The sequence below is a fragment of the Diospyros lotus genome, chromosome 12, assembly GCF_014633365.1.
Source record: "Diospyros lotus cultivar Yz01 chromosome 12, ASM1463336v1, whole genome shotgun sequence".
Taxonomy (NCBI): Eukaryota; Viridiplantae; Streptophyta; class Magnoliopsida; order Ericales; family Ebenaceae; genus Diospyros; species Diospyros lotus.
In genome coordinates this window covers 18,999,864-19,022,241 of record NC_068349.1, presented here as the reverse complement: position 1 = coordinate 19,022,241, position 22,378 = coordinate 18,999,864, and the positions used below count along the sequence as shown (strand labels likewise).

General features: G+C 36.2%; 1 protein-coding gene across 1 annotated transcript; it reads right to left on the bottom strand.

Moving 5' to 3' along the window:
- Positions 1–1,581: 1,581 nt before the first annotated feature.
- LOC127814202 (uncharacterized) lies at positions 1,582–20,455 on the bottom strand. Its single transcript, XM_052355545.1, has 7 exons — positions 20,010–20,455; positions 18,860–19,147; positions 15,173–15,328; positions 4,824–5,161; positions 3,388–3,910; positions 3,262–3,294; positions 1,582–2,350 (listed from the first exon to the last, which is right to left on the bottom strand). Exons 1-7 carry the CDS (start codon positions 20,215–20,217, stop codon positions 1,848–1,850), a joined length of 2,049 nt encoding a protein of 682 aa, XP_052211505.1. The 5' UTR covers positions 20,218–20,455; the 3' UTR covers positions 1,582–1,847.
- Between the last annotated feature and the right edge of the window lie 1,923 nt (positions 20,456–22,378).

Genomic DNA, 22,378 nt, shown 5'->3' with positions numbered 1-22,378 from the left:
GAACATATAATTAGAAGGTTGTTGTAATTTTTTAAAATAAAAAAAATCCCATAAATTTTACTTAATTCTAAGGGTGCCAATGTAATTGATCTAAAAAAAATAACTTAATAATGTCCATTCCTAAATTGTAATCTAAGTTGAATAATAAAGCATTACTTAGACTCCATAGTCTAAGTGGGTGAAACACCCACCTTACCAACTTAGATGATCAAGACGACTTTCACCATTTATATAATTTATGTATCAATTAATAATATCCAACAAGATAATAGCATTATAAATAAGTAATTATTAGATAATGATTATAAATTTAAAATTTTGTATCTTAATTTAAAGATTGGTGGTGATCAATATTTCATAACAAATTATATGTAAAATGATTTTTAACTTATACATGGATGTGAATGGGGGTGGGGGCTTAAGCTTTATGTTACTATTTTACCAATACATATGCCTAAGAATTTTGAAGTTTAGTTATTTACTATTTTAACCAAACTTGAATTTGAACATAACATCTTAGTTTAGTATTTTACTAATAAAAATATATAGAAGAGTTTTTATTTTTTTTAATTTTTTGGTTATATTTATCTACATTTATTCTTTAGTGTTTACATCTTGAAAAAAAAAAAAAAAAAAACTCATGTTGATAAATTTTAAAAATAAACCAAGTTAATAATATCTTTTGTGGAGTAAAAATGTCTTAATTTTCATCATCACTATGAATCAATCATAACATGGTCCTCTCTAATGGTGGTGGTTTCAATATAAAGAGAAGACCCAGTATAAATTTTAAGAGAAGAAAACCCAACCCAATCCAACCCAACCCTACAATCTCAGGTCCTCCTGCCCTGGTGGATCAAAACTAAAACTAATTAATTAAAAAGATTTGCTGGGTCAAGAAGGAAGATGCTAAAGTTGTATCAAATAAGAATCCCAGTAATCTGCACTTAACCCTTTAATGGGGTATTAAATTAAGATCTTATATTAATGAAAAGTTTCAATATTAAATATAGGACAGTTCTATATCAATAAGAAAGGGAACAACCAAAAAAAAAAAGGCAAAAGTAATTTTCCAATATGACTTTTTTGCCAAACAAGAGAACCTAAAATACTTTTATCCTAATAAATATGATTTTTGGTGATTGCCATTTGCCAATGCCAGCCAAGCGGCATCAATTCAATTATCAAATCTGAGCAAGTGGGCAAAACCCAATTTGAAAAACTCTTTCTGGTTTCACCTACAAATTTGATTTGAGCTTTTCAACTGCCCTTCTCCCTCTCAAAGAGCAGTCAAACCTCTGCTTTTGCAATGTGATAAACAGCTCAAACTTCAAAGAATAATCAATCCCAAAACGTGATTACAATTGGCTGCCGGTTCACTCAGAAAGAAAGAATACATGCATATATATATACATATATATACTGTACCAATCTCAAGCAACAGCTCAAACTCCGCACCCAAATTCATCTTTCTATACCTGTATAATCAGACCCTCACCACAAAGATGGAACACACACACACACACACACACACACACACACACACACACATATATATATATATATATATATAGAGAGAGAGAGAGAGAGAGAGAGAGAATTTTCCATTGCCTCATCCAATGCTCTACACAAGGCAAGGATGATGATCCAGTTTCTGACCTGTACTACAATTAAAATTACAACACTGAGACCCTATTTCTACCTCAAGATAAAATCTAACAAACAAGGCCTACATGTTGTGCACAATATGTACAAACCTAGCAGTCTTGACAACAACCAACCAACGGCGTTTCAGAGAATTAAACCAGCGATCCAGGAAAAGTAATATTACTTGATAACCAATTGTTTCAGTCGAGCTTCCCTGCTTCCCTGTTCCACTCCATCGGCACTAACTTTCTCAGCTTCTGGCTTCTGTTGGAAGCCTTGTCTGAGACCCGTGATGATGGAGGTGGCATCATGCAAGTTAGGTTCATATCACTTGCATTATAACGTTTTGTTTCTGGAACGGAATCTCTAAATGATTTGCCCGTAGATGGTCTTCCTGATCTGGGCATAGACCAATTTACTGATGATCCTTTTCTTGCAGTATTATGGCCAAGATTGTCATACTTGTCATTGATGATCAGCCTAGGCTTCTTCGACTGGTTGTCAGTTACAACTTCTGACTTTGGTGTTGTAAATACATCGTCAGATTTGTCTTTTAATTTTGACCTGCAAGCTTTCATGGCCTTTTCTGAAGGTTTCTTTGCCCAACTTATCATTGTATGTAGCTCCCGCTTCAAGGAACGAGAATGAGCCGCAATGTCACATAGCGTCTGAGCAGCAGCCAATAATCTTGGAGAATGCCCACCTGTTACCAAACAATATAAAAATATGAAATAATGAGCAGGATATCATAAATACACATTGTTATCTTATATGGCCTCAGATATAGCATGCAGCTTCATATGTGTCATTTAAAGCTCGTCCAATCTCGTGTCCAAGAATACGAGGTTATAGCTCAGATCTATATTTTTGAAAAACTATTGTTATTTATTTATGGCAAAATGATTTCTACAAACAAGAAGACTTTTTAATTCATCCAAGGAGGGTTTTATGACAAGCTCTTAACGTTACCCCAAATCAACCACGGAAAACATTCAAAGAATCCAACTAGCCATATCAAACACATTACCCCAACACGCATATTATACCTACTATTAAGCATCCATCATGGAGATACAAACACAATTTTGAAAGGGTCCGGGTGACACAAGACACTCAGCTAGCTCTAACATGAGGATGCATTTTCCAATCTCAGAAAACATTGACCATACCACAAGTAGTGGACCAACAAAGTAGAACTGCTATCATGATGCATTCTCATCTACTACTATAGTTGACTATTCCAGCAATTGACAATGATGCATCATAAGCACACATGCTAGTGAGACTACTGGAGAAATTGGAACCAGGCTTCAGTGTACACAGCCCGCCAACCTATGGAGATGAGCCATATCCCCCAAAGAAGACATCACTTAAATCTTTTGAGTAGGTGATAGCATTTGCAAAACCATTCTTTCACCTTTTCCTTTTTGCTGCTATTTGTGTTTCCATATTCATAAATGCAATCCGAAGGCATACACACGGTAAAATCATGTTATGATACTAATAGACATACTTGACAGATACAAGTTTATTCCTTTATTTTATTCTTCTAAGATGTGTCAGGTTATAACTTCAAAAGTAAAGCAATAGCACCAAAGGAACTGCACATCTTACCATCTCCTTCATTGTTCAGACTGCTACAAAATTCTGCACATGCAAATGAAAAAAGAATGTTCAAGTTATTGCCTGCTTCAGATGAGAAGTAGAAGAAATAAATTCAGACAAAGCTATATCAAGAACCTGGAGGAAGCTGGGAAGCTCTGGAGCATGTTGCAGATGATGATGAACCTGATTTAAACCAAGGAAAGCCAACAGATGCAGATGGGGTAATTTCATTTCCCAAGGGCACACATTTCAGACTTCCCAAAGGAACCAGACTGTCATCATAAGTGAGTGAGTCTAAGTCTGTGAGGAAACCAGTCCTGCCTTCCACAGACATAGTAGTGTGCCCCATTTTTACCCATCTACCATGACATATGCCCCTGCTTGCAGATATTTTAATTGCATCGGCATTAGATTTGCAATGCCCTCCGGAGTTATGTGACCAAGGAAAAGATGGTAAGCTAGCCCGATGAGATATCTGCTTGGCACGTGAATCTGAATTGTTCTTCAAAGGCACAACAGGCTTGGTGACATCAAGAAGCAAAGAATCCAAATCCTTCGGCGGAGGAAGCCCAAGGCGGTCCAGTAAATCTTTAGGTTGACAAAATGGGAAATCTAGAATGTTGGAAGTTGTTTTGGTTGGGCTAAGACAATCTTGAACCTTTAATATCAAATAGAGAGGGATAATATCAGTATTCAATACCACAAAATAAGGCAGATGTTATCACTAAATTAAAATAATTCTTAGCAGCACTTGAGGAATGCCTAAACAACAGCATAACTTCCCGTGTTTCACATCTTTAAGAAAATAACTGAAGTTGTAACCTAATAAAGCTAACAAAAAACTTATGCAATTTTTCAATAAGGTTAAGTGATTTTGACAGATTAGTTGGATTAGAAAGAAAATAGAACTTTTCAGACTGTACTGTACCAAAGTCCAAACTTACTATGCCATCTAAGGTTTTCAATCCCATGTGCACTTCTCTGAATCTGTGAAGTACTTGTAGAAAGCACTCGGTGCTTGGGTAAGGGCATGGGATGCATCCAACATGTTGTATGCAGTGATATACATGAACAGTAGTCAAGCTAATTATGCAACAAAGCAATGATTTTAAGAGTTCTTGGACTTGAGAATTAGGCATATGGAATGCAAATAGTTAAAGACACATTCCACAATCCAACTGTCCACCCTAGTCTATATAACATAGGATTTAAGTCAATGAAATAACTAAATGCAAATAAAGACAGAGGCCAGGTTTTAAGCAGTCTTAGGCCATTAAGCACCACTAGCTGACAGTGCCAGCCACTGGATAATAAGGTAAAAGGCCCCAATAATACACACTTGAAGATAGCGATTGTACAATGTCTAAACAGAAGCTGTAAAAATGAAAGGCTACATAACAGAGTTTCATTGATTCTTCACATGATGCATCAAGTTGCTGACTGCAGTAATCAAGACCAGTCTTAGATTGTAGAAATGTAACAACTCATGCACCATTATAACATTTGTAGAGGCTCCTTCAGGTGTAACTGATCACTATTTAAGATAATTCTCTTAAATGTTTAAAACTAACCTTGTCAAAAGAAGAAGGATCGGCAGGACAGTTATCTCCTTTATCACCATCATTTCTGCTTGCCATGGAAGGATCAGAGCTCTCTGGGCACATGGAAACTTTCAGGTTGCAACTGTTATCAATCTCAGTAGAATTTTGGCTCTGTAGGGGCTTTTGTATACGAAGAATAGAGCAAGCCTTTCTAACTGATTGTAGAATATTTTCATTCAAACTTCCAACTTTCTTCCCCTTATCTTCAGAACTAGGACCATGGTAAATGCCAACAAGGAGCTCATTAAGTGATAACTCATCCAGATGCTTTGTAATATCAGAAGTATCACATTTCAACCCATATATTCCTGAAATAACATACTCACGAGACAATATAAATTTATGTGTCTGATACATATGATGCCTCACATGAAAATCATCTACAAAGGAAAGCTAAGGGGGATAATCATAAACAGAATACATAGTGTAGATATATGTTTGTATTTACTTTTCAGGTCATAGCATGAGAATGTAAGCACCGTGATCTGGACCTTTCAGATATGAAACCAGTAACCCCACCATAGGTTGGTTGTAAAACAACACAACAGATGGGGAAAAAAGTGCATCATAAATACGAAATGGGAAATCATAACATGTAAGATACCTATTATGGATAGTGCTTGCACAGGCAGATATTATGGTTTATCCTGAAAGCACAAAATATACTGACTATATTTTCTCCCTCCCTCCCTTGGCCCCAAGTGGGGGAACAAATCAAAGATTTAGATCAGCTACTGCCACAAAAAGTGATCCCAAAACATTCAATATTTCTATCTCCATCATATATCTGATTGGACCAAGACGAGGAATAAAGTTGAAGAAACACATGTTGTAACACCCATAAGCCGGTACGATGTGGGAGAGCAACCAATTGAAGAGGATAACTTCCAGGAAAAATCCAGACACGGGGAACCTACAAATAAAAAGATCTCAGATGAGGATGTTTGCCTAAATGTGAAGAGAACTGAGGAGGTCGGAGAATGGAGTGAAAATGGTCGAAGTGGTGAACATGGGTTATCGGGACACTTATAAATACCTGGTGAATGAATCAATTGAAGCATCAAGCACAAGAAAGCAAATCAGAAAGTGGGATAAGAAGAGATAAATGCGGCAAGTCAGAGAAGGAAGAGGAGGAGGAGGATGAAGTTTCCTATGATCCTCAAGGATACTGCAGAGAATGAGTTTACACACACACACTATAATGGCAGGCATTTTGAGAGAGGAATGGTGAGGATAAAATGTTATCTAATAACTAACTTTCCCCCCCTTTTTCATAAGCATTATCAAATAAATATTTGCATTTGGTTATTTTCTAAAAATAAAATTGTTTTGTAGAATTAGACGTGCCCTTTCAAGGTTTTTCCTTTTCTCAGGCACTCATCCAAACAACACCAAGGGCAAGAAACCTTGCTTTTAAACTGTGGATATGTGGAGCTAGAAAGGAAATTCATCATCTTTGGAAAATAAAACAGAACTATATCTGAGCTTACATAGAACCATTTATTAATGAACTGACAGCTCTACTATAAACCCATTTGTGACACAAGAATGAGCCAACAGCCATGACTTAATCTTAGCTCGTGAAACTTGCAGTTATAGAATTATGTATCCCTATTAATTGGCACATCTATCTACTAACAAGGTTGTCTTGTTTACAGCTAAGCAAATAGATGTGAAAATTTTCAATAGAATTATTATATGATGACCCTTACCTGCTGAAGTAACCTACAAATTTATTATAAGTGTTGTGACTGCTCTAAATTTCAACAACAAATAAATATCTGAAAGCTGGTTCATACAATCACACTACATTATAAACCAAACCTGAAATGCCTGCAAACAAACAAAATTGCTGCAAGCCGAGCTCAAACTAACTTTGCAAATTTTCTTGAGCTCGCATGCCCTCCTTCTCACCCACCCAAGCTAGGGGATCTCCAGTATTTAACTGGTCAGTTTTCTGTTCTTTATTTGGCAACCTTATATGCATGCTGCAATGTATGCATTCATACATACACGCATATGGGTACCAGTTGACAAAACTTTGAATTCATACCACCTATTTACTTCTGCCTAATTGGATGAAAATTCTAGTACTTTTGGTGTGTTGTTGTGCATCACACCCACTCCTCTAAAGATGCCCTGCATACAAAAAGACAAATGCTTCTACAGCAAAATTCTTTAGGTACCCCAAAAATCTGGGGATATCTAAAATTAGAGACTCATTTATTATGATTTAAAAAGCCAATTTTGAGTTAGGAATCACATTGCTAATGCCCCTTCCGTAAAAATAACATGCAAAATTACAAGAAGTACAAGAAAAAAACTTCAGAAAGTACAATGTCAAAAGAGAAATTATCTAATGGATCAAATGAAATATAAAAGAGAACCTGCAACAACAAAAATACAAGTCTTAATCCCACGAAGTGGGATCCTCTACATGAATTCTAAAGCTTCATTCACCTCTATCCACGGCCATATCCCTTGTAAGGCCATTATATTCTATGCCATTTTTAAAGGTTTGCTGCCAAGTTTTCTCTGGTCTTCTCCTTCCTCTTTTATTACAAATTTCCTCCCATTTTGTTCCGTCACCTTACAAGTGCTTCTACCAATCTTTTTCTCACATATCCAAACCATCTTAATAGTGACTCCCTTACATTATCAAATAAGTGTCACTCAACTATGAATAAAGTAAAAAAGTTTTAGAGATTAACACTAAAGAAATCAGGGGCTCTGATACTATGAACAAAGTAAAAACCTTAAAGAGTTTTAGAGATTAACACTCTAAAGAAATTAGGGTGAATCTGGAACAATTAAATTTTACACCCTCAAAGATACAAATTACAAACTTAAATAGAAGAAAAACTCCTAAAATTTAGGAATTTAAAATACAAATATAACAATAGATAAGTAGAGATAAATTTCCTAAACTTTCTCCTATTCTTTTGGATAAGAAGAGGTTTCATCTTCTTCTAATTTTTAGGAACTGATAGCTGCATCTTTATCAGCTCTTCTTTCTTCTTTTTCAGCCCTTTTATCTTCTTTAATTTGTGATTATATCCTCAACACTCCCCCTCAAGTTGGCGAATAGATATCTATCATTCCCAACTTGCCTCTAATTAGCTTGAAACCTTGTTTATTCATGGCTTTAGTTAGAATATCAGCTTCTTGGATACCTGTAGGTATATATACCAGATTTATATCACCTTCTTCGATCATTTGCTTAATGAAATGTTTATCTATCCTCACATGTTTCATCCGGTCATGTTGAACCGGATTATTTACTATACTTATAGCAGACTTGTTATCACAGTATAGCTTTGTAGGAGTAGAATTTTCAATTTTCAGATCTTCCATCAATTTTTCCAGCCACATGATTTCACATATACCTTGTGCAATGGTTCTATATTCAGCCTCAGCACTACTTCTAGCCACTACGCTTTGCTTCTTACTTCTCCATATCACCAGGTTTCCCCATACCTTGGTACAAAAACCTGAAGTAGATTTACTATCTTCCAATGATCCTGCCCAATCAGCATCTACAAAGCATTGAATTCCCCAATCTTCATTCTTCTTGAACAAGATTCCCTTACTAGGGCTTCCTTTCAAATATCTTAGGATATGATGGACAACATTAAGGTGTTTATTAGTGGGTGCATGCATAAACTGACTTACTATACTTACCACATAGGTAATATCCAGTCGTGTGAGAGTTAAGTAGATTAATTTTTCCACTAGTCTCTAATATCTTCCCTTATCCACAGTAGAGTCTACGTTATTTTCCTTAGATTTCTAGTTAGGTTCCAAGGGAATGCTAGCTGGTTTGCAACCTAACTTACATGTTTCCTTTAGTAAATCAAATATATACTTCCTTTGTGAGATATAGATACCTTCCTTACTCCTTGATATCTCCAACCCTAGGAAGTACTTCAGCTTTCCAAGATCTTTGACTTCAAATGACTGCTGGTTGTCACCTGTGATAATGATATCATCAACATACACGATTAGGATAGTTTTTGAGCCATTTGTAGCATGTTTAGTGAACGTGTGATCCGAATGCCCTTACTTATATCCCAGCAGGTTCAAGGTTGAGCTAAACCTTCAAAACCATGCTCTAGGGGACTATTTTAGCCCATACAATGATTTCTTCAACTTGCACACCTTTCCATTTTCTTCAAAACCAGGAGGTGCCTTCATGTATATCTCCTCCTCAAGGTCTCCATTGAGGAATGCATTCTTTATGTCTAATTGATGCAATTCTCAATCTAAATTTGTTGTTGTTAATGTTTTGCCCGAGTTATTGTGCTAGAAGTTTAGAAGAAATCAGTGAAGAGAATGAGGATGATCGGATGATAGTTAGGATGCAAGATTTGTCTGTAATTAATTGTAATTAGTAGGGGTATTTTAGACTTTGTATTAGTCGGTTATTTCCCCTAGGAAGCTCCACCCATTTAGTTTATAAATATAAGGGCAGAGGCACCTGCGATTATCATCAATCATTTGTTATTCCATTCTCTTATTTCGAGTGCAGTGAGAAAAAGAGAAAGCTGTGATTAAGTATAGTTCTTGGAATCTTTTCATGAGAGTATTGTATTTGAGAGATAAGAGAAGGACAGTAAGGGATTCTTGTACTAATTTATGAAAGTTCTTAGTGGATTGTTCTCTTCGTTGGAGTGCAGGATGTAGTGCCATTTTTATGGCATGAACCAAGATAAATCGGGTGTGTTGCATTATGGTTTGCATTTTTGTTCTCTTTTTAACTCTATCATTTTTTTACTTTTTGTTATTGTGAATGAGTTTTAACAGTTGCAATTGATAGTAACACACAGATAGAATTAAGCTTTGCAACTGGTGCAGAAGTTTCATCATAATCAATACCGTGAGTTTGGGTAAATCCTTGGGCCACTAACCTGACCTTATGTCTAGCAATACTTCCATCAGAATTATATTTAATTGTAAAAACCCACTTGCTACCTACCACATTTTTATTTTGAGGTAAACTCACCAATTCCCATGTACCATTCTTTGTAAGAGCTTCCATATCTTCCATCATAGCCTATTTCCAAGGAGGGCTTTGAAGAGCTTCATTAATGTTCCTAGGAATCTGGACTTCATCAATTTTTTATGTAAACATCCTATAACTTGGAGATAATCATGAATAGACCAAGTGATTAGAGATTGGGTGCTTAGTACATGATCTTACCCCCTTCCTCCAAGCAATAGGAATGTCCAAATTATCTATTTCATGTCCACCCTCTATTGTAATAGCATCTGGTAGTGACCTGACATCCTGTCTTGGTTCAATTTCAGAATCCTCCACCGAGGTTGATGACTGGTTTCACTGTTGCAGGGTCTTCCTGCGTGAATAAACCTAAAGAGGAGGCTTAGGCAGGTGCATTTGCAGGTTTGAGGATGGCTGTTCTCTCCCTTGATTAGATACATGATTAAGAGTACTATTTTGGACTGTCTCAGGCAAGAAAAAACTAGCACCGGCACTACTACTCTCATCTTGCTTTGCACTTGGTGGCTCCCCCTACAGTGAAGGGTGAGAGTAGTAGAATTGATTCTTGAAAAATGAGACATCACATGACACAAAAAATTCCTTAGTGCTAGGACAATAGCACTTGTATTCCTTTTGTGTGGGGGAATAACCAACAAAGACGCATTTTAATGATTTTGGGTGTAATTTGGAGTGGTAATGATGTACAAAGACAGTGCAGCCAAATACTTGAGGGGGTAAGGGATTGAGCATTCAAGTAAGGAGTGGATAGAAAGAAATTAGAGTACTCAATGGGGTTTTGAAGCCAAGTACTCAGAGTGGGAAGTCGGTTAATTAGGTAGGAGGCAGTGAGGATAGCCTATCCCCAATAGGAAGAGGGAACTTGGCTAGTGAGCATAAGGGTTCTAGCAATCTCAAGCAAGTGACAATTCTTCCTCTTGGCCACCCCATTTTGTTGAGGGGTATAGGAGCATGTACTTTGATGTATGATGCCATTCTCACTTAGATAATTATCAAACTCGGCTGAAAAATATTCCCTACCATTATCCGAACGAAGGATATGGATAGAAGTTTGAAAAATATTGAGAATCGTACGATGGAACCGCTTGAAGACTGTATAAATATCCGAATTTTCTTTTAATAAGAAAACCCAACACACTTGAGTATGATTATCTATAAAAGTGACAAACCATCGAGTGTTAGTAAGATTTGGGATTTTGGTTCGTCCCCACACATCACTATGCACAAGATATAATGGTTTTGTTGGTTTACAGGGATGTATAGGATGAGGGGTTCTTGTTTGTTTTGATAAAATGCATTGCTCACACTGAAAAAAATCATCCCTCTTATTGACAAATAAATGGGGATACAAGAGTTTCAATTGTCGAAAGCTTGGATGGCCTAATTGGTTGTGCCATAACCTAATACTAGAATCTGAGACATTAGATGAAAACAAGGAATTATGTAACCTAATCAAGGTAGAATTGCCAGTAGCCTCTTTCATGTAGTATAGACCCTTTTGTTCTTCAGCATTGCCAATCATCTTCCCTGAGGTGAGATCCTGAAATATACAAGAAGTCAGAGTAAATATCACCTTACAATTCTAATCCCTTGTAAGTTTACTGATTGATATAAGATTACATCTCAAGTTGAGCACAAAAAGTACTGATTTTAACCATAAACCATTTAGGTGAACTGAGCCTTCTCCTTTAGCATGTGAAATTGTACCATCTTCCATTATCACCTTGACACCTTTATTACACTGTTTATAGTCAATCAGTTTTTGTAATACTTCGGTCATGTGATTTGAGGCCCCAGTATCCACAATCCAATCATCATCTATCAATTTAGATACAAAGCATTTGTGAAGATTACCTGGTTTAGAGATAGTGGTTGTCAAATTGGTCCTTTCTTCCAAATTTGAGGTTTTTGAAACCTTTGTTTGGTGGAATAACGGTTGCAATATCTCCACTTGGTCCGAGATCAAAACAAAGGACTTACCTTCTCCTTCTTCTATATCTGTAGTATAAGCAGTTTGCTGCTTCTTTTGAGTCTTTCCTCTCCAATTAACAGACTTGCCATGAAGTTTCCAACATGTTTCTCGAGTATGGTAGGGCCCTCGGCAACAATCGCACCATTGCTTCTCCTTAGAAGGATCTCCACGATTTGCTCCTTGTTTTGGTTTGGTGACAAAAAGGGTTGAACCCCCCTGGATAGGAGCATCGGATGATGCTAAGAGCATCACCTTCTTCCTACTTTCCACTCTCCTAACTTCTACAAATGCATCCCCAGTAGAGGGAAAAGGTTTTGAGCCTAAGAGTCTCCCCTTGACTTCATCTAAATCAGGATTTAGTCCATGGAGGAAATCAAAGACCCGTTCTTTCTCTATGATCTTGGAGTAAGTTACACCATCCTTAGTGCATTCCCAACGAACCTCATAGAATAAATCCATCTCTTGCCACAAACCAAATGACAAATTATAGTATTCGGTAACTGAAAGACTACCTTGGCGAGTTGTGCGTATGGTTGATCTAACTTTAAAGCACTAGGCAGTGGTTTCCATGTCTGAATAGAGGTTTTTTACTGCTTCCCATAACTCATTGGGTGTCTTATAAAATAGATAAGTTCTTCCTATTTTTGGCTCCATTGAATTAATGAGTCGAGACATGGCAATGAAAATTTCCACATCCCATGCATTATAAGTAGCATCCTTTGGATCTGGTTGTAAGCCTTCTCCGATAAGGTATCCCACCTTTCCTCTGCCCTTCATAACTAATAAAATTGATTGCGACCATTCCCGGTAATTCGTTCCAATGAAGAGATGTTAGGTGATTTGAAGGGTATGCTGATCAGAAGCCATCAGTGTAATGAATGACGGCATAATCTGAGAGGTTGTAGGACAACGGGATGAACTTTCGCTAGAGGTTGAAGAACCAGTCATCGAGTTGCAGGTACGTTGTGGAAGGAGAAGTAAAAAAAAAGAAGGAATCAGTCACCAGATCGGTGGCTTGGATACCATGAACAAAGTAAAAACCTTGAAGTTTTAGAGATTAACATTCTAAAGAAATCAGGGGCTCTGATACCATGAACAAAGTAAAAACCTTAAGAGTTTTAGAGATTAACACACTAAAGAAATCAGGGTGAATCTGGAACAATTAAATTTCACACCCTCAAAGATACAAATTACAAACTTAAATAAAGAAAAACTCCTAAAATCTAGAAATTTAAAATACAAATACAATAACAGATAAGTAGAGATAAATTTCCTAAACTTTATCCTATTCTTTTGGATAAGAAGAGGCTTCATCTTCTTCTAATTTTTAGGAACTGATAGCTGCATCTTTATCAGCTCTTCTTTCTTCTTTTTTGGTCCTTTATCTTTTTTAATTTGTGATTATATCCTCAACAAACACTATGTATGATCTCGTTTCTTCTTTTTCCTTTTCTTGTATAGTTCCACATCCACCACAACATTCTCATTTCAGCTACACTCATGCTGCACATGTTGGCACTTAACTGCCTAACATTTTAAGCCATAAAACAAAGATAGTCTTATAGTTGCCCAATAAAACTCTCACATCAGCTATAACAGAAAACCAAATACATAACAAATATGCATCGATACAACCACATCACTGGCATAACTTTTTAGAGTCACTCCATCCTCATACTTGTATCAGAACTTGAGACTTTATATTATTATAGCTACTATGATTAAACCACAAACGGCATGTTTGGTAGGCGGATTAAATGGTGGGCATTACAACCTATGCAGCAATACCTCATTTGGTATAGAAATTGGTGTGGGATTATCTAAGCTTTGGATTAAATTATCCCACTGCGGTGGGATAGAATAAACCCACCCAACCCCCTGGTATTAATTTATCCAGCTGCAGTGGAATAAAAATGTTGCACACTTCAGACAGTTTTGCCCCCCACGTTCACCTCCTCTCTCTCTCCCAATAAATGCATCTTCTACCCTCAACTTCCATTTCAGATTCCTTCCCTCAACTATGTTGCTGTTCTTCATCTTCTTTGACGAATCAAGCCCTTGCCTTGCAGTCATTCTCAGCTCCCCGTGACTGCTGCCTATCTCCACTGATCAATCTATCTCTATCTCTGTCTATCTATTTTGTTTGGCCGATCTCCCTCCCTCCGCAAATTGCCAACTACTGGCACCCCTGTGATCAACACTCTTGCCTTTGCCCTGAAACTGAGAACCCCTCTCCGATTTTCCTATTCTGCTCAGGTTGATGCTGGGTTGCCACTTTCTAGTTCTGTAACTGTTGCTAGTTGAAGTGCAGAAGACAGCTTCCATCTTCGATCCACTCTTCCATCCATATATAAAATTATTTATATATATATTCTCATGATTAAAATATAATTAATCCATTTTTTGGCAAAACCAAACTACATTTTAAAGGATTTCAAACTGGTAGTGAAGCAAGGAGAGTGTGAAAGCAAGTAGGCATTGGGATTGAAGCTTGAAGGCAATGGAAAATGGGCGTTCTTCTTGGTAGACAGGCACCTAATTGTAAATGGGCAATCCGCTAACAGTTTGGCAAATAGGGGAAATGGGTAAATTGGCTATTAACTTCAAGTAATACCTCATTCACAATTACAGAAACCAAACATAGTATTAGTTATAACTTGTGGTAATACCTCTCTTCCCGACAAGGGACAATATTATTTAATCCCATCACTATTCTATCCCATCCTTAAACCATCCCATCACTATTTAATCTGGATACCAAATAAGGCCATAAGATAGAATTCTATAATTTCTATTCCATCACTTTTTCATTCTTAGGTTGAAATGATATACTAGTTCCCAAATGGTTAGGAATATGGACAATGCAACAAGGAATATAGCAAAAAGACGCAACTATTATTGTTACCAATAGGATGCCTTACTCTCAAATAAAGGGAGCGCTTAGTGCACGCACTTAGGGCACAAGGCTCCCCACTTTATGAAGGTAGGGAAAGGGTTGATTTTGTACAAAACTCACCCTTTATAAGAGATTGTTTCCTCAACTTGAACCAATGACCTTCTAGTTATAAAGGAATAATCTTACTATTGTTACCAAGGAATGCCCTCATACCTTCCTCTCAAATAATTAAATAATTATACAAATTGGTCCCAACACCCCCCCAAAAAAAAAAAAACCAATGCCCCCCCAGCCGGCAAAGGGAGAGAGAGTGAAAGCCCAAGGAAATGCTTAATTCGGGAAATTCAATTGCAGTAACAGCCATAAAGGAAAACACACCCCAGAAAAACAATAAATACAACTAGAGGATATCTACATGTGCAATAACAACTTACCAAGAAAGTTGTTGCTGCCACCAGCTGAATTGAAGCTCCCCATGCCAGCTTTCAGAGAGAAATGATCATATTTACTTTTCATGGGAACTTTACCATTTCTTTTGTCCCCCCGCTTTCCATGTAACCCATTCTTCTGCTTAGACAAGTGGCTTTTCTCTAGAAATATGGAAAAATGAGACAATTATGCTCTGTGTTTCTCAGATAGATATAAGATAAATTATTTACTCAGGCTTTTGGAAACAGTGAAACTTATTCTAGTGACAGGACTGCAAATTGGTAACTTCATACATCACCGACTTGATGGAGGCAAAATATAACTTTAGAGTATTTTGTATAGTACAGATATCCAGTTATGAACAATGGATGAAGAATACAAAATCATAAAAGCTGCGTTCTCCTTTAAGTTTGCTCATCAAGTTAAAGAACCATGTTCAGGAAAAAAGGAAAAAGGAAAGGACAAAAAAAGAACAAATCATCTAGGGTTACGGGATGATGCCTAGCAGCATTATTTACTTACATGAACTCTAAAAGGAGGATGCCATACATGTCATGAGCCAGTGATGAAAAGCCAAGTACATGTAGGATGGATAGATATCTTGTGACGTATGCAGGTTGTATTACCAAATGATACTGGTAACAAAACATGGTTCCAACAAGTGATACCTGCGATGCCATGACATGAATCTTCCAGGGCATTTTTGACTTTGCCATTAATTTTTATGCATTCACTTTTAATGTTCATTTTATTTGTTGTGGTTGTTTTTATTTTCTATTAAAAAATAGGAACTAACCATTACATTTGATAATGTTGTCTTTTTTCAAAATTTTGAAAATAAAAATTGAAGATAATGTTTGATAAAAAAAAATGTTGCATATTTTAGTAGATGATTAAATATATGTAAAAAATTTATTTTATATAAATAAAAATACTATCCCCTACAAAAATGGTTGGGGCATAAATAAATGTTGGATTAATTAAGGGGTGTGGCTGGTTGGTAACCAAAGCTTAAGTTAATTACGGGGTAGGTAATCAATTGAATATAAGCAAAAATATGATTATGGAAATTGATTTTTTTCCCAAAAATGGAAATTGTGTTTTTTTTAAATGAAAACAACACGTCAAACTCCATTTTCTGTTTTTCTGCAAAATGAAAATGAAAACAGAAAACTAAAAATTGTAGTAAAATCAAACTGGTGCTAAACACGAAAATAAAAGTCACCTGCATGGATATTGGTCTCTAAATCACTAAGAACCCTAGATCTCATATAGCTTTAAGCTTTGAACTTGTCATTAGATTAGATATCCATATTACAATATCTAAGTTGTGCTTATCAAGTTAAAATTGGTGTCGCTTATGTATAAGGATTCCACTAATTAGAAACTTTTATTCTTACCTGAGTTGGGCAGGGTTATACATGATTTTGAGGATGAAAGTGAGAAGGAAATTGAAACAGATTTCCAAGTTTTGAGTAGGAAATTTTATTGAGTTAATTATATTCAATCATTATTTCCTCCTTTCTAGCTTTAACACAGAGCTACCATTCTTCTTACACAACCAATATTTAACTCCCATTGAATAAGATATCCTTATGGAAATGTTTAAGTTTTGCATATAAAGTTAAAATTAGATGTCAATTATGCATAAGATTCAACCAATTGGAAATGTTTATTCTTACCTAACTTTTGAGTGTTTAAACATGATTTTGAGATTGAAACTAAGAGTGAAATTGGAACAGATTTCATGTTTTGAGTAGGAAATTTTCATCCTGCTAACATACACAGAAGAAACCACTTCGACTTGACACACAACATTTAACATGGAACCATAAAACAAGATATGTGAATCCACAAGGTGGCTCAACCTTGACCATGTAAAAAGAAAATGAAATAAAATACAATCCCAATGCCCAAAAGATTGAAATTCATGTTTTTCCTGGGGCTGCAAGCTTTAGTGTGTTTTTCAACAATAAAATACAACTCAATATTGTGAAGGTTACATCAGTACAAAGTGATGAAACCCATGGATGTCTTCTAACATGTAATGGACACAAAGAAATACATGCAGCATAAACTCAAAAGACACAGATACAGCAGAAACAGAGGAAAGGATGCAGCAGAAATCGAGGATAAAATGCAAAGACAAATGAAGATTGATCAGTAGAGACAAGAAAGGAATCTTCTGTAGAAGAAGAAAACAAGTTCCCGTAAAGTGAAAAAGAAATCCAGCATAAAAAAATAGAGAAAGAAGAAGATGTAAAGGAAAAAATAGAGAAGTTCTGGAGAACAGTAATAACAAAGATGCTAATAGAACCATTTGAGAAACACACACACATGACATATCAGAAAAAGAGAATCGACAAAGAAGGGGAAAGAACCAGCATAGGAGATAGAACCAGAGCCTGCATATATATATATATATATAGAGAGAGAGAGAGAGAGAGAGAGAGGATTCAAAAAATCAGAGGAATCTTCCAATAATCCAAATTTCTTCTCCCATAAAAATCTGTACTTCATTGACAACTGAAAGTAAATCTTTAATTAACTAGGCTGCATCATAGGGCTAACCCCTATAATAATTGAACCATTCAGATGCATTACAACAACAAAAGCCTTAATCCCACTAAGGGTTAATTGCATAGATTCAAGCTTGCCAATCATCTCTATCCATAACCATATCTTCCATAAGGCCACTATATTCCAATCCATTAGATGCATAAATGTGAAGAATTGTCTCAGAAATTGATTAATCAAATACTGAATACTTTTCCCCATCAATTAATGTTAACGCACATATATTACAATAATTCCATGCTATGTTCAGGAAACATCAGGGTGTGGCAATAGTGTCTTTTGAGACTGTGTTACAATTTTGAATTTCAACAAAGGCCTAAAAATGGTTAATCAACCACAGAATAATTTTTTCCATCAATTAAAGGTTCATGAGTGAATAATCCTATGCTACAGCAGGGAACACTAGAACAAAGGTGACAGTCTGCTGAAGCTGTGACACAAATTCTAAGTTGCCAAAAATGTATATATTTCCCATATATTCAGGTCTAATAAATATACAGTTAGATAAACAACTAAAAATGTCCTTTTCTTTGCACACTTTTCAGCCCCACGTCATCTCTCACTTGTTAATGCCCACTTTCAGTGCCCTTGCATCTCTCATCTATGTAGCGTTCTTGATGCTACTCCTCTTAAAATGCATACTAAGTAATTCACCATCAGAACTTTCAAGAGGAAAAGATAATTGATATTAATAAGAAACCAAGTCTACAAAATGTTTCTAGATAATTCACTTTATTGCTCAATTAAAATGCACTCAGATAGATGATTGGCAAGAACAAAAATACTCATTCTCAGAACATCCAAAACCGCAGATATAAATATGTAGGGGGGCAGCCATCTACAAGACATCAATTATTGCAAATATGCACTTATACAGAAAGCTGAGAGAGAAGAGCATAAAAAGGCATCAAATCAAGTTATTCTAAAAGTACACACAATATCAAACAAAACAACATGGCTTGGTCAAAGTATCAAAAATCTCTTCCTGGGTACATTTACATTTTTACCAATATTTCAGTTTGAAAACCTTAAGCATGTACCTATGTCGTGTCAATAACTTTATTTCCCAATCAAAATGTGGTATTTGCAAGATAAAACAAGCTCATTAGACCTACCCTTTACATCATTAGCATCAACTTCATTTATGAACACTTCTTCCGTTTGTGCCGTCCTCGGTCTCTTGGAACAACCAGTAGCACTTCTTGCCACTTTCCCAGATTTTCGTTGTATTTGTTTACTCTCAAGAATTGGAATTGGGAAAGGTGAACCATTTTGGAGTTTAAGCTCTCGAGCTGCATTTTCACACTGAGAGCTAGCAGGCTTATTAATATCACTACACAGTTCAGTACATGCCATCCTGTTCTGGAAAGTTGGTTCTTTGGCACTAACAGCATCTCTCTCATCTGCAAATCACATTCCATAAAGTAATTTGATAATGGAATAAAATGTAAAATACAAAAATGAAAGCAGAAAAAAAAAATGGAAACATTCTCCTGACATCCCATCTTCTCTATCTCCAAGTTTTTTACCTCAAAAGCACCAAAATATAATGACTGACCCAATGATCCTAAAGGTCGTCTACTTAATAACTGAGAAATCAGAATATTAAACAGATAGGATTTACAAGAAATAAATGGCAAGCAATGTCTAAGATGATTATACAAATTCCCCAAACCAATGGCAAGTACAGATACATTTAATGTTCACAAAATTATCCCAGTGTTTTCCTCAAAAGTAATTTTCAATAGTTAGCCTGCTGAATAATTAACAAAAAGAAAAAATGAAATCATGAAACACGTAAAAACAACCACTACATGCATACAGAGAATCCTCAATGTCGACAATGACCAAGAGCTTCATCAAAGCTCAACAAAATCAATAAGATCGCAAATGACTTTCTGCTAAACATAACATAACCTCTCATGTAAAGCTCCATGCCAATCTATAAGTTTTAAACCTCACTTGATATCCTCCTCACTGACAAACTACAAACAAGGATTATTATCAATTCTGGAGATATTTGACCTGGCAATGACCTAATGGGACCAATCTCGCTGCAAACCCTAAAGGTCCACTCAATTTCTAAATCTCCTAGATTCAGTTTTTATAATACATGCATAATTAAAGTGAATATCATCCAAGTCCAGTAAGCAATAGAATTTCAGCTTCATTAATTTTTGGTTACCCGAACTAACATCAACCCACCAGATAAACCAATACCCAAAATCAAACGAGATAAACAATAAACAGGGAAAAAAAACCCACCTTTCTTGCCAAAAAAAGAGCCGAACCTCTCGACTGCGGGGGGAACGACAATAGAAATCCGGTCCGATTCACGAGCCTCGACTTCCACGACCGTAACCCCAACACCACCAGCACCACCGCCATCAGCCCCACCGCCGCCACAACCCTCCGATCCCATGATCTTTGACACCGCAACCGCCGCCGGAAGAGCCAACTTCACCGCATCCATCGCCACAACACAACAATCAAACAACAACCCAAGCCGCACAAAAACCTCCGATTCACAGGAGGCCAGACCATTCCACCGCTCTTCCGAGCAAATTTCTAGTCAAAAAGGAGCCATAGAACAAGGATTCAGCGGCGGATTGAAGTAAGGAAAGGGATAAATTGGGGCTTTGGAGTTCATGTTGCGGCTGGCGGAGGCGTTCAAGGGGCTAGGGCACGAAATGGGGGAGGCGTTACGTTGAGAATTGGAGGTATTTATAGTTTTCGGGAAAACGCGAAAGTCGATTGCATTGCTCCGTCGGTGGGGTATATTCCGGTGCGGTTGCCATCAGTGTGATCTAGCCCTATCCTTTCTTTTTGTTCCACGTGGCGTTATCCATGTTCAGGTGATGTTCAGGTACAGCCAGCTTTTTGGTACTTTGAAAGTCTGGCCAGTTAAAACTTGACACGTTTAAGAAGACTGTTGAAGGGGCCAAGCGGATTTACAGTTAAGTCCTTGCTTCTACATGCGAAGAGCGGCTGTATCTCTTCCTCCAGTAGCATGGACTGGGAGTACTCTTACCGCAACACACCCCTCGATTGAAGTTTCTATACAAAAATAGTTTGTATAAGCAACTTGGAAATTTTTTACTTTACCTTTTATATTTTATAAAACTTTATCAAAGTTTCCTTATTCAGTACAGTTTTCTCAATACCAAAATTTTTAATGAAATTGTATTGAAATTTCATAAAAATTTCAATACAATTAGAAACATAGTGTGGTGGTGTTTCTCCTCCTTTTTCTTTTTGTTTTCTTAGGTAGTGCCAATAATCAACCTGTTATTTGTTTGCATTAAGTAAGGTCAAAGGCACATTTTTAATCCAAGTTAAGTTTCATGTAGTTAGGTGGCAGCTAATAGAATTATAAAAGTAATTATTGGATTTGCAACGATAATTATCTATCAATTACATTGTAAAATATGTCTCTATGTTTTATAAATAGAAGGTTGGATTGTTAGATTAGATGAATTAAATCAAATCAGTGTCTCAAGAGAGGAAAGCTTAGTGAGCGATAGACTTTGTAATCTTTGTAAGTGTGCTCGTGTTCGTGTGTATTGTTTGATTAAGATTAGTAAAAAGATTGGCTCTCGATTTAAGGCTAGATGTAGGATCATCAAATCTATGATGATATAAACCAGGATAAATCCTCTTGTCTTGTGAGTGTTCTTGTTTGTTCGTATTTCTTTATTGTTCTTATAATTTGTATTCTTCTATTTTTTCTTATATTCTGTAACATTTGTGCGTGAAAGTGTGCGTTCAAGAAGTTTTATTTAAGGTTTTTGACGTTCAAAACAACAACTTGGCATCATAGCCCAGTCATTTAGTCAAGAAAAGCAAGATTCAACGTTAAAAAGTCATAATTGAGAATTCTAACTCGTGGAAATGGCATCAACTTCATCTACAACAAGGTATGACATTGAGAAGTTTGAAGAATAGAATGATTTTGGATTATGGAAGATGAAAATGAGGGTTTTGCTTGGAAACCTTGGACTAAAGGAAGCACTTGAAGGGGAAACAAAGATGTATGTCGTGTATACCACAAAAAGGAAGAAAGAAATCAGTAAGAAGGCATTCAATACCCTAATATTGAATTTAGGAGATAAGATGCTGCGAGAGGCGTCTAAGATGAAGACAACAACAAGGATTTGGCTTAAGTTGGAAAGCCTATCTATGACCAAATCTCTCTCAAGTAGGTTGTACTTGAATGTTAGGTTTTTTACATTCAAGATGAATGAAGGGCAAAAACTATAAGAGCATATTGATAAATTCAATAAGTTATGCCTAGATCTTAAAAATATAGAGGTAAAGTATGATAATGAGGACAAAACACCTAAATCTTATGAAACTTTTTGTGGATATATTAAAGCATGACAAAGATATCCCTTAACTCTTGATGATGTTATAAGTGCTTTAAACTCTAAAGAATTGCATAATAAGGTAGAGAGAAAGATCACCACTGGAGATGTACTTGTTGTCAAGATAAGACCAGACAAGAGAGACACTAGAGGCAGGAACAAGTCAAGGTCTAGGTCAAGGAGTGGCAGGAAAGTAATAAAATGCTACCATTTCCATGAGAAATGACACATTAAGAAGAATTGTCCAAAGAGAAAGGAGTTCTAAGTGTA